Below are 11901 nucleotides of genomic sequence, written 5' to 3'. Positions count from 1 at the left end.
TGAATGTGTTTTAAATTATGCGTTTTTTTTAGTTTGTAGAGGTGATGATCCGAATCATCTAAATAGCATTAATCTTCATTGGAATCATGGACAAAGATTTAATTTTTGTGGCGTTGTCTCTAGGTGATTTGAATAAATCTTATCTTTTTTTTTTTTTAGTTAGTAAAAATAGGGCACATAAAGATTAAAGTAATACAACAGCCAAAAAAACACTGGTAGTTATATTTGTTGAAACTGCTGTTTTTATCATTTCAGTTGGCGTAATCGGTTACGCTGTTTGCCGTAACCGGTTACGAACCCGTAAAACAGGTTTATTAGTGCTGTTGTAGTAGCGTAACCGGTTACGCTGTTTGCCGTAATAAACCTGTTTTGATAGTTATAGCTTAACTGTTTTTCTGTTTCTGTTTTGATAGTTTGTTAATTCCCAATCATTTTGTAACTTGTACTATATAAATGGTCTCACTACTCCTATTGTGATTAATGTCAATTTGTCCACTTACCCTCAATTACTCTCTATCTCTTATTTTCTCTCAATTTCTTTAATCTTCATCTTCTTCAATTGTTTCTCCATTGTTAAAACCTTAATTTGATATATGTTCCAACAATATTCGTATATTTGTGAAAGATTTATAAGGAGCGACGTGAAAAGCAAGTGATGCAACATCTTGTCCATAACACCTTAATCATTTACATTTTAGATTGACCGCCCATTTATTAGATATATGTCACCCATTATGGGATGACTTGTCTAAAGGAACAAAAAAAATGGAAAGTGACGTATCCATAGTTCACACACTCTCTTAAATAATAGGAGATTAACAGCTCGATCCTACGTTATTTGAGGAGGATTTCTTAGGTTCATGGGATCCAAACCTAAAAGTTTTTATAAATACCTTTATCTAGAGGTTGAGGGGGATGGGGGCAATCTAATATTCACATAAATACTAGTGAAATTTTCTTGAAAGTGCAAGGGGTTTGGACTACTCCTGATTTGTAGAAGGAACCAAGATAATTACATGTGTGTTTTCTTGCTCTCTTCTTTATTTCTGATCAACTTTATTATGCTCCTAGTCATCAGACTCAAATTCTATCTTTGTGATCAAAATCTGATAAGAGATTTTTAAGAGAAAACGAAGAAAAAGTTAACACAATTTAACCTCATTCTTGTATTTTTGTCACCTTTAATCTCATCCTATTACTTGCAGACATTTTCATCATGTAGGTTCTGATTTCTTCAGCCATAGTCACCAATGGTTTAGTCTTTGATTCAAGAATTACATTATTAAATACTTTTGACACGTTGTTAAGAACAGAGTCTCATTTTGTATGCGTCATAAACTGTGATTTACTCTAAACCTTGGGTGGAGTCTTCATCATATGCACAAAAGTCTCTGCACTCACCATTCCCAATGCCTTCATTTCTCTTTTCCATGCCCGGGGATAAGTTGATTTTGCAATCTTCCATATGATTTAGTTTAACAACATTCTAGGGTACTTCTCCCTAAAGTTATTATACAAGTGCCTCACACAAAACCTTTGCTCAACCCCAAGAAAAAACTTATCCATAGTAGGCAACAAACCCTTCAATACAACATACAATACCATATAAAATACATGAATACAATTACAACTAAAATACAACTTAAAAGAAATGAATGAATTCAAATTCAATTAAAATACACCATACATTTTGTTTATTAGAAATGAAAGTGTAGAAAAGACGCCCATCCTTACCTCCAAGATCATTAATAAAAAGTTCTAAACTCAGACTTAGATACATCATGTTGTATATAAATATCCATACTTAAATGCACCTTACAAAAATCTTCAATGTCTAATGCACCTTTGTCGTCACTCAAAATATTCATCCCAAACATTGGGTTTGTGTACCATATTGTGTCTATTTCCCTATAACCTAGTTCCTTCTTTATGGAAACCAACTCAAAATAACTATACCTGTTAACATCAATTCTTAATTTTATCACAGTTCCTCCTTCATATACAGTTAGTTCATTTTCTAAAAATGAACCACCATGATGAATCAACAAAAGAAAATTTTCTTTCATCATTATTTACGACCAACAAAATTATAATTAGGAAGGGGGCAAAAATCAAGAAAACCCTAAAACTTAAACCTCACATAAAGCTACACATAAAATCCTAAAACTAAAAAAATTAAAGCCTAAAACCTATAAACCCTAAACTTTTGAAAACGAAAAAATCCTACTACAATTAAAACTATATCAGTTGAAAATGAAAATTCCTAGTAAGATATGAACACGATAAATCCTAAACCTAAATTAGAAAGAAGATACAAATTATTAATCGGTTTGAAAACAGAATCTTCGAGTGCGCCTTCGTCTTCGTGTTTCCTAGAAAATTATTTTTGCACCTTCGATTTTGCCTAAGTATTCATTCTCTCCAACGCTTTCATCATCGTCTTCATGACCTATTCCTCTATTAGGGTTTTCCAATACGAAAAAAATAAATGACAAACCAATGTTACAATCCTTTAATTAATCATAAGTGTATTAACTTAATCTCATACCTTTGACTTTGATTTACAAAAGTAACAAAAGAAATAACGTGACATTATGAATAAATAAATGATTAAATTTACATTTTTAGAAAATAAGATATTAAAATAGAATCAAAGATATAGTTAAGAGACAAAAAATGATATTTAGCTAAAATGCTTTTAAAGATTTGTAGAATACAGTATATTATAATTATAAAAAAAAATTGTCAAGAAAAATCTTTTTAAATTCTTATATTTTAAAATAGAGGAAATAATTTCTTAATCTTTATCAAGGAAACTAATGTGTCACACTCGTTAAAGGAAGAGATCAAATCCTAATACATGGTAAAGTGTGAAATAGTGAATCTCGTGAGTCTTGTCCAAATTATGCATAGACATGAATAGCCACATTTTTTATAAGATAACCCACCATCTAAAAAGTTTCTTATGGAACAGGGATATGATACTTTTCATTAGAAAAAAAAGAGATTTACAAATTATTTTTCAAAAAAAAAAAAATATAGAACAGAACAATGCAATCCAATTAACTACCACCCTCTGAATTCTGATTCTTTTTTAAATGTAAAAAAATAGCACTTGATTCATGTTTGACCCTAAAAAGCTTCAACTGAGACACTTTGTTTTTCTTTCTTGGTCTCTTTACCCTAATAGCTAGAAAGGTGGAGTGGACACCATTATGTCTGTCCTCTGGTGAGCAAAGTATCCCACAGAGATCTTCTCTCCCTTTTTAATTACACCACTTGTCTTTTTCATTCAACACTCCTAACCCTTGTCTATCTCCAAAAGTAAAAGCTGCTGCTATACTACTACTGCTATTTGCACTCTTCTTTTCTTTTTCTTTTCTTTTGCTTTTCCTCCTATATATCCATCCGTTTTTACCCTGCAACAACATTTTTATTACACACAAAATTGAATGAGAAAATAACAAGGATTTATCCATTCACAAAATGAAATAGTAATGTAAAAGAATCACATGATAAGATTTGATTTTTGGTACAATCAAATTGTGGTTGGTAAATATATATATTTGGAATGATCTGGTAATATTTCTTTGTCTTGTTTTTTTGGACATGTGGCTGGCTACCTGAGTCCGTGACATAACTTTCTGTTTTGTTATTTTCTACTTAAAAAATTCTTGTCTTGTCTTGCCATGTTGTTGTCCCCATATCATCATTCCCTTGCTAAATAAAAACAGAGTTCTAAATCCTGCTGACCAATTTCAAATCCTTTTCAACTGCCTCAATTTACTTTATTTAGTCAAAAATCATGAAAAGTTAATTTTCATCTAAGCAAGGAGATAGATTATTTTCATCTTGGTTGTTTATTAAAGAGATTGTGAAAGACAGCATAAAGAAACCACACAAGGAACCTAATTCAGTCAAATCACCTAAATGCCCTCAGCAATACTTCTACCTTTTTGTATAATGTTATTAAATAGTCAACCACTCCACACAGCATAATTAAAACAAAAACAAAAACAAACCGGCCACAGCTTTATGACATGAGAAGCACCTTTTCAGGACTACGGAAAAACTTTGAGGGGTGCCCCGCCATAATCTGATTCTTTATGATCAAAATAAAATACCCTCTTATAAACTAAATGACCGATATGCCCTTTCCTAATACTACTAACATTGAGTGTCGGTGGCCCGACAATACTTGTGTTCTTTCATTCTATCAGACCATATAACAACAATTGTTTGCCTAACCATTTTATAATTCTATAATGTACTGATGAGGAGACAAGTTACATAATTTCACGTCCATGAACATGAGTACACAGAAGCTGACAAATTCATTCAATTCAATTCTTTGCTGGTGAATGATTAAATTTAATGCAGTAGCTATTAATCTATTATGATATGATTAACCTGTGTGGAATTTTTCATCTTTAAAAGACATCCACAAGTTACGGGGTTGATTACCAAAGACAGTGGTTGTGTTGTGTTTATTTACCAGTCAGTTGAAGTTTCAAAGTGTGTTAGAGGTACCACAAGTTGTTCTGGTGGGTCTGATACTCATAAATGTGTTTGAATGGATTAGAGGTGAAAACAATAGGTGCAATGTGTTCAACATTTTTCACCCCATCAACAGAGTTTCTACAGATATCATAAAAGTTGAATTGTCATCTGATTTATTACATTGAACAAATAAATTTAGAATCTAGAAAATGGTACTAGTTGATCAATGTAGGACATGTTAGTGTTTTTCTATACACAAAAATAATATCTGAATAGTATTTTCACTGTTTTATCTACTATTTTAATTTCAATAAAGATGCTTTCACCTTAGTAATTACTAGTAACTCAAAGGGTCCACTAAAAAACATTAATTGCAAGGATGTCTGTAAATTATTAAATTCTGATAAAAACAAAAAACAAAACTAGAATTAAGTGCTTACCATTTTCTTTAGAGGTTTCGGTATGGGCTTCTAGGTGGGTTTTGGAGTAGCTTGTTTGAAAGCAACAGTGGGAGCTATTCTGCAGCTCCTCCTCTGATGCTCTTGAACAAGTTCTCCAGCAAGCCAATCGAGTTTCTGGAAATTACTCTGCTCCCCAATCTTCTTCCCTCCGAACAGAACTGACTCTACATTTTCCTGCTTTAACATTTCCTCTGCTATTCCCATCAGCATTTTGACATTGCTGGGACTCGCGTCTGTATCCCCACTCGGTCCACATTGCCCCATACTTGACCCATTTGCCTGTCATGTTCATGTAACAATTGCTTCGCTTAGAAGTAAGTACTGAAGCTATAGATCAATTCATGCATAAGTAACTCAAAATCACAATTCCTCATCAATTTAGAATTACCAAAAAGATATTTATTTCACTACACATAACTCAAGTAAAAGAGTATATCATCAAATTCAACTATGCAAGTAGGTATAAGGGACCAATTGAAATTCAATTCTTTGAAATAATCTCTTCCTTGATCCCAAACACAGAAAACAACACATATCCACTTCATTTCTGTGGCAGAGACAGACAGTAAACACCCCATCATTCCATGCTATATCTAACTAATTACCAAAACCATGGTCCAACAAAAATAGCAAAAGTTTCCTAAAATCAAAACACATTCTTCGGGACAAAAAATAGACAACATTTATTAACATCAAAACACATCCCCAAACAAGTCCAAATCCAGCTATTTCAACCCATACATAGCCTTCAACTTGCTACATACAAACAAGGCAAAAGATATCCCTATGAAGCAAGCCCCACACCCCCTTACTCTCTTGCTGGTATGAAATTGACTCTATTTAATTCCCTCTAACTTTTATCAATTCAACATCAACGGTTTCTTTCTCACCACAGTATTCTCAAAATCAACCAAAAACTGTAACTAAACTAAAATATCCAATTAAATCAATTCAGTTGGTAATTATGCAAAGATATCCGATCGTAAGAGTGAGTTCCAACACGCGAAGACATTCCACTTTAGAGACTAATAGATAGTAAATTGAATTTTAATAGCATTTAATCATGATCATACCTGAATTCGAACATAATTAGTACTCCGGCAATGACCGAACGCCATCGCCACGGACTGATCGACAAGGTCCGCCGAGGCATCACTCGAAATACGCGCCATCGGCCGAGCCCAATCCTTAGCCTTCCAGCGAGTCACACGATCATAATCACACTTAACTTCAACCAGTTGACCGGTTCCAAGAGAAAGCACAAGAAGATCCTCCACGCCTCGCACGAACGGAAACTCCTGTTTGTTATGCAGCACGTGCGTGATTGCCGCACCGGTTGGGTTACTCATCGCCAAACCACCATCAACTGCCACGCATTTGGTTTGTCCATCAACAGACCGCATTTGAACCGGTTCCAACAAACCCGGTTCAGCCGAAGTCGCTCTACACACTTCCCACAAACGAAAATCAAAACTATCCGTTTCCAACGCGTCGGCACGTGAGAACAAAAACGGCGCCGTACTTGATAAATCATAGCACGGTATCAGAACCGGTTTCAGTGTATCTTTCAACGTTAAACAACGACCGTTCTCCGCCGTAAACGCTTCTTTAACGATTCTCTCCATACCAGCAGTCGCCGTTTCAACTGAACTCGAACTTCCACTTCCGAATATCCTCTTCAAAAACCCGCGGCTGCCGGAGCCTCCGTAGAATCTCTTCCCCTGTTCCGCTAGTAACCGCCATGTATCATCGGCTGAGTAAATCGGTTTTCGTTGATCTTTTGTCGCGAAAAGCATCGCAGTGAATATACCTCCGACGCCGGAGCCAGTTGCCACGTCGAAATAATCCGCGATTCTCGCGTTCTGGTCACCTGACTTTTTCTTCAACGCGTTTTCAAGATACGCAAGTGCTTTTCCGGCGAGAATCCCACGCATGCCACCACCGTCGATTGCGAGTATACATATCTTCCCACGCTGATTCTTAACGGAGGAAACTCCGTCAACGGAAGCAACGGTTGGAGTTTGTTGAGAATCAGGAATTTGTTTAGGGAACCAGAGTTTTTGTTCATCGTAGCCAAAGAGAAACTTGCTTTCGAGAATAGAGAAAATTTCGTAGCTGAGCTTATCCGTTTCAATACTTGGTTCTTGCATTTCGAATTGATCAATAGAATCCATTTTTCAAGAAAAGCGATTATTGTGCGTTTGTATGTTGCATGGGTTTATATATATAATCTGGATGAGAAGAAGAAAAAAAAAAACCTTGGAACTGACGCCTATAGAAAAAGAAAACAAATGGAGGGAAAGATAATTAAATTAAAACAATTTATTTTTTCTTTCTTTGAAAAATTAATTCAAGAATTGAACCAAGTATGATAGAGTTTGGGATATATAAAGAGGAAAGAGGGAAGTATAAAAAGTTGAGTCTAGTAGTTGAACAGTGAAAAACTAATTGTAGGAAAAGAGAAAGTGAGTCAAAACTAAAGGTGGCGTTTTGCACTCTAAAATCCCACTCTTATGTGTGTCTGTTCCTTTTGCCGAAAGTGGCTAAGCTAGGCGTTCTCTATGTATGTAAACATCAAACGCAACCAACCAACAAACAAGCACCGAACAAAACCAGAAAATGCCAAATCACAACAGCTAGATGCACCACCAATCACCATATTTATATTATATCTATATAAAAACTTTATAGATACTAACTTATTCTTTATTTTAACTTTTTTTACTACTATGACCATGATATGATTCACTCATGCTTTAATGTGAAAAACAAATGTAAAACAATAGGGAAAGGACTAATATGTAATATGACCTTCTTAATTACAAGAGGGGAACAAGGTGTGGGGTCATACAATAGAAATTGTGTTTTTGAAATTGGCTTTGCCAATCACTCACCGACACTTGTACATGGTCAATTTTGCTATTTGTATCGTAATTCGTTAACGTTCCCATCCTTCATCAACGTTCTAATTTTGCATTTGTTTTTCTTTCATCTAGATAGATAGACTTGCGTACTCTACAACATAGGGGGCAAGGGACGAGATATTATTGACCAAACTATACCGTAAATTTTCGTAGGCTGTTTTTTAGATCTTAATTTGTCCCTAAAACCTATGTTTTACAATCCAATTTAGGACGGTTTATTTAAGATGGATTGGAGCTATTATTCAAAGTCTTATAAAATAGATAGCTAACGAGTGCCCCCGGAACACTCTTTAAGGATACTAAATAAAGAAAACATTCTTTACAAAAGTCAATATTTCAAATTCCAATACATTTTCAATCCATTAAATACACGCATTTTAATAAAAACTTACCACTTTAATTACTTAAAGAGTGCCCCAGGGGCACTCGTTAGCATTTCCCAATAGATAAAAGTATCAATGTAGTTTATTTAAGTGATCCCTTTTTTCATTTAACGAAGGAGTTTTTTTGGGTTGAATCTATTAATGTCTTTAAAGCTCAACAAAATGTTTTTATTGACAACTGGGTCACTTATGACTTTTTTTTTATACATGGTCACTTTTGACATGAAATTTAAGGATAGTAAAATAAAAAGAAATAATTGGTATTTTTACATGAAGAAATTAGAGAGGTGGTCAAAGATGTGGAGTCTAGAAAAAGATATTGGTCTAGTATATAGAGAATAGTGGCGGAGGCAGAAAAATTATAAAGTATAGGCAAAAAATTTAAAGACTGCAAATTCATATTGTATGTGTTCTATACTCAGGATGCTTGTGCGGACGCGGCCTGGATTGAACCCTGGATGAAAAGACATCTATGAAAGTCAACCGAGGACTACCCTTTAGGCAGCATCCGAATACACTAGTCGGTTTACAAGAGGAAGTCGGGTACATGTGAGGAACACGTACCTAAGGCACATGAGGAGTCGTAACACAGCTCGGGTGTAACGCTTGGCTGTTACGTACAACTCGGCCATAACTAACACTTGAATATGTCATTCATAACTTGATCATAAAGACGTAGAGAGCGTTTGTAACGATGGGAAGTCCAAAGGACACCTCTTTAATGAGGTTCTAAGGACCAAATCAGGGTTATAAATGGGGCTCCCGCAAGAGGGTTAAGCAAGACACTCATTCTTGGAACAAAGTGTACATCACACTGCTTCAAAATACCCTACGTAAGTAACAACATCATCGTGTTCCATAGCTTCCCTTACATATAAGGGCAAGCTCCACCTACACTAAGTTCTTACACAAGAACAATATATAATATATAAATAGTCTAAAAATAAAAGTAATAAAAGAGATGAAACATAACCTTTCCGAGACTTCTTTGTGGTGAATGTTCGAATAATATCAATATCATCAAGTGGCTTGAATATCTCCCGCTCGGTGTAACATATCATCAAGTCATTGAACCATACATCATTGATCTTATAGCGCAATTTAGACTTGATAATCTTCATTGCTGAAAAAGCCCTTTCAACGAATGCTGTCAACACCGACAATATCAAAGCTAACTCAATAAGTTTGTAAACTAGTAAAAATACCAAGTGTTTCTCAGTTTGAATCATTTTCATAGCCAAACTTTGACGTTTTCACAAGTGGAAAATGAAGCATTTCTTTTTACTTGAAGAACATAAGTTTCAAGTTGATCCCTTATTGTTCCACGATCATCATCAGAAAAGTCTGCATCATAAATATCAGCAAGACGAGCAAGCTTGTCAACATCAAACTTGGAGAAAGAGTATTTGGGGTCAAGACATGAGAATCAATCAAGGATAACATTACTTCCTTCACTAAAGCGGTGATCCATCTCCACACATATTTTGTCAATAGCAACATAAAAAATCTCTGCACTATACTGATGTAGATTAGTGATAGTCCTCCCTTATACCCTTGAACGATTCCAAACCGGTATTTCGTCATCCATATTTGGCATTAGAATACCTTTAGCAACACAAAATCCTTGGACATCGGAAAATAAATTATCCCAACCACTCTCTCTCATTGTGGCTAACCGAATTTTGACAACATCAACTAATTTCATGGCAATCACAATATTAAGATCTTTTCTTTGGAAGACATTTGAAAGCTTGTTTGTGATACCAAACAACTTTAACATTAACTTTAAAATAAAAGCAAATTTAACGCTCTCCATTTTTTTATCAAACCCGCTACTTGAGATGGTCCACGTCCATCTTCATCAACCATAGTAAGCACCTCTAACACGGAGGACCGCATTTGGCCCAAATGAAGCAACGTAGTATGATGTGAATCCCATATAGTATCTGTAACACCCTCCTAAACCCCGTGAAAATTATATAAAATTTAGAGTAAAACATAAAAACAAGGGTGCCACAATTAAAATAAATTAATTTATCATAAGTCAATTGTCATGCTACACTTAGGAACAAATCATCAAATTATCATAATCGTGTTTCTACACAGCGGAACATTCTTCAACGGATAAGCATAACATCGTCTATGCAATATCCCACAAAATAAATCCAAAACAAATAGATAGAGTTATAATCAAAATTCTATACCAGCGTTCCCTAGTGTTACAATATTAGAGCATGACACTTGACGCTATACTAAACACACTGACTTATGAGCTAATCCTCACCAAGTCGAAAGTCGCTATCCTCAATCTGAAAATGACAACATGTAAGGGTGAGTCTCATTCACAATTAGCAAATATTATTGCATCATAAACAATAACACATCATAGTTATATTATTCACCCAATTGTGTTATATTCAGACAATTCAACAACACACAACCAACACATTATCAATTCATAACACTGAAACACATACAATCATATTATAAAAATCAAGCATATGAATGAACTGACACTATGCATATGGTACCAACATCATCAATGGGAATAACCTACCGACTGATCCAACATCGTCAAGATACGGCCCTGCCAGCACAAATTCCACACAATGGGAATTATGCCCTTCACTGATCCAACACATCATCTAGATACAGCCCTCATCAATGATTTATGAATGAATGCACACGTATAACATACTTATTACATCTTCGATCCGATGAACAACATCGTCTCATACTCTTACCATCATCATCATAAAAAAGCATGTATATGTATCAGCATCATTCAATATAAATCAATTATCATCATCATCATCATTAAGAACCTACATGTATCCGCATCAATCCTCATAATCATCATCCATAAAGAACATACATGTATTCACATCATCCAAAACAAATCAATCATCATTATACAATTCTCAACAATCATCACATAATCATGTTTTCAAACACATCTTATATTGTCACATTTCATCATATATGTCAATAATACATCATCCATCAAACTAACAAAATATTCACATCATACTCATATCCTCGCCTAGAATGTCTCATAAGCTTCATCATACAATCAAACAAATCATCACACGACTCATATTTTAAACATAGCATGTATCATCATATCTCATCATATATGTCCACAACACATCATTCATCAAAACGAGCAATCATGGTTTAAAAATAAATTCGAGCTATTGCTCATTTCATCATTATAACACAAAGAATATTTCTTAAGCTTCATCCTGCTCAAAATGAAACTTAAAACAGGCCAACAGTTCAAAAGTTACGCATCATCAAACTTTCAAAAATCACAAAACAGAAAATTCTGCACACACGCCTGGTCATATGCGTACCATACGTGTATCAGCAGAGGCTGATTCTCACAGAAAATGCTTCATACGCGTATCACTCCACCGTACGTGTATCACCCTGCTCCATACGTGTACCATACGCGTACCGGCAGAAGGTTGTGCTGCGACGGGACAAGGCGGCGTACCATACGCGTACGGCCCCTTGGGATGCCCCTCATACGCGTATCATACGCGTATCATACACAAACCACTAGCGACTTCTCCAAAACTAGCAATCGTACCAGTTCGTCTTCCACTCGTTTTCACCATAACAGTCTGC

The 11901-nt window shown here is 35.0% G+C and overlaps 1 protein-coding gene across 1 annotated transcript; it reads right to left on the bottom strand.

Moving 5' to 3' along the window:
* Positions 1 to 2912: 2912 nt before the first annotated feature.
* On the bottom strand, positions 2913 to 7567 carry LOC131622725 (patatin-like protein 6). The gene is made up of 3 exons (XM_058893763.1): positions 6035 to 7567; positions 4941 to 5240; positions 2913 to 3419 (listed from the first exon to the last, which is right to left on the bottom strand). Exons 1-2 carry the CDS (start codon positions 7133 to 7135, stop codon positions 4971 to 4973), a joined length of 1371 nt encoding a protein of 456 aa, XP_058749746.1. The 5' UTR covers positions 7136 to 7567; the 3' UTR covers positions 2913 to 3419; positions 4941 to 4970.
* Between the last annotated feature and the right edge of the window lie 4334 nt (positions 7568 to 11901).

Source organism: Vicia villosa, unplaced genomic scaffold (assembly GCF_029867415.1).
Source record: "Vicia villosa cultivar HV-30 ecotype Madison, WI unplaced genomic scaffold, Vvil1.0 ctg.000041F_1_1_1, whole genome shotgun sequence".
Taxonomy (NCBI): Eukaryota; Viridiplantae; Streptophyta; class Magnoliopsida; order Fabales; family Fabaceae; genus Vicia; species Vicia villosa.
The sequence above is the reverse complement of the archived record's forward strand: the minus strand, read 5'-3'. Positions and strand labels throughout refer to the sequence as shown.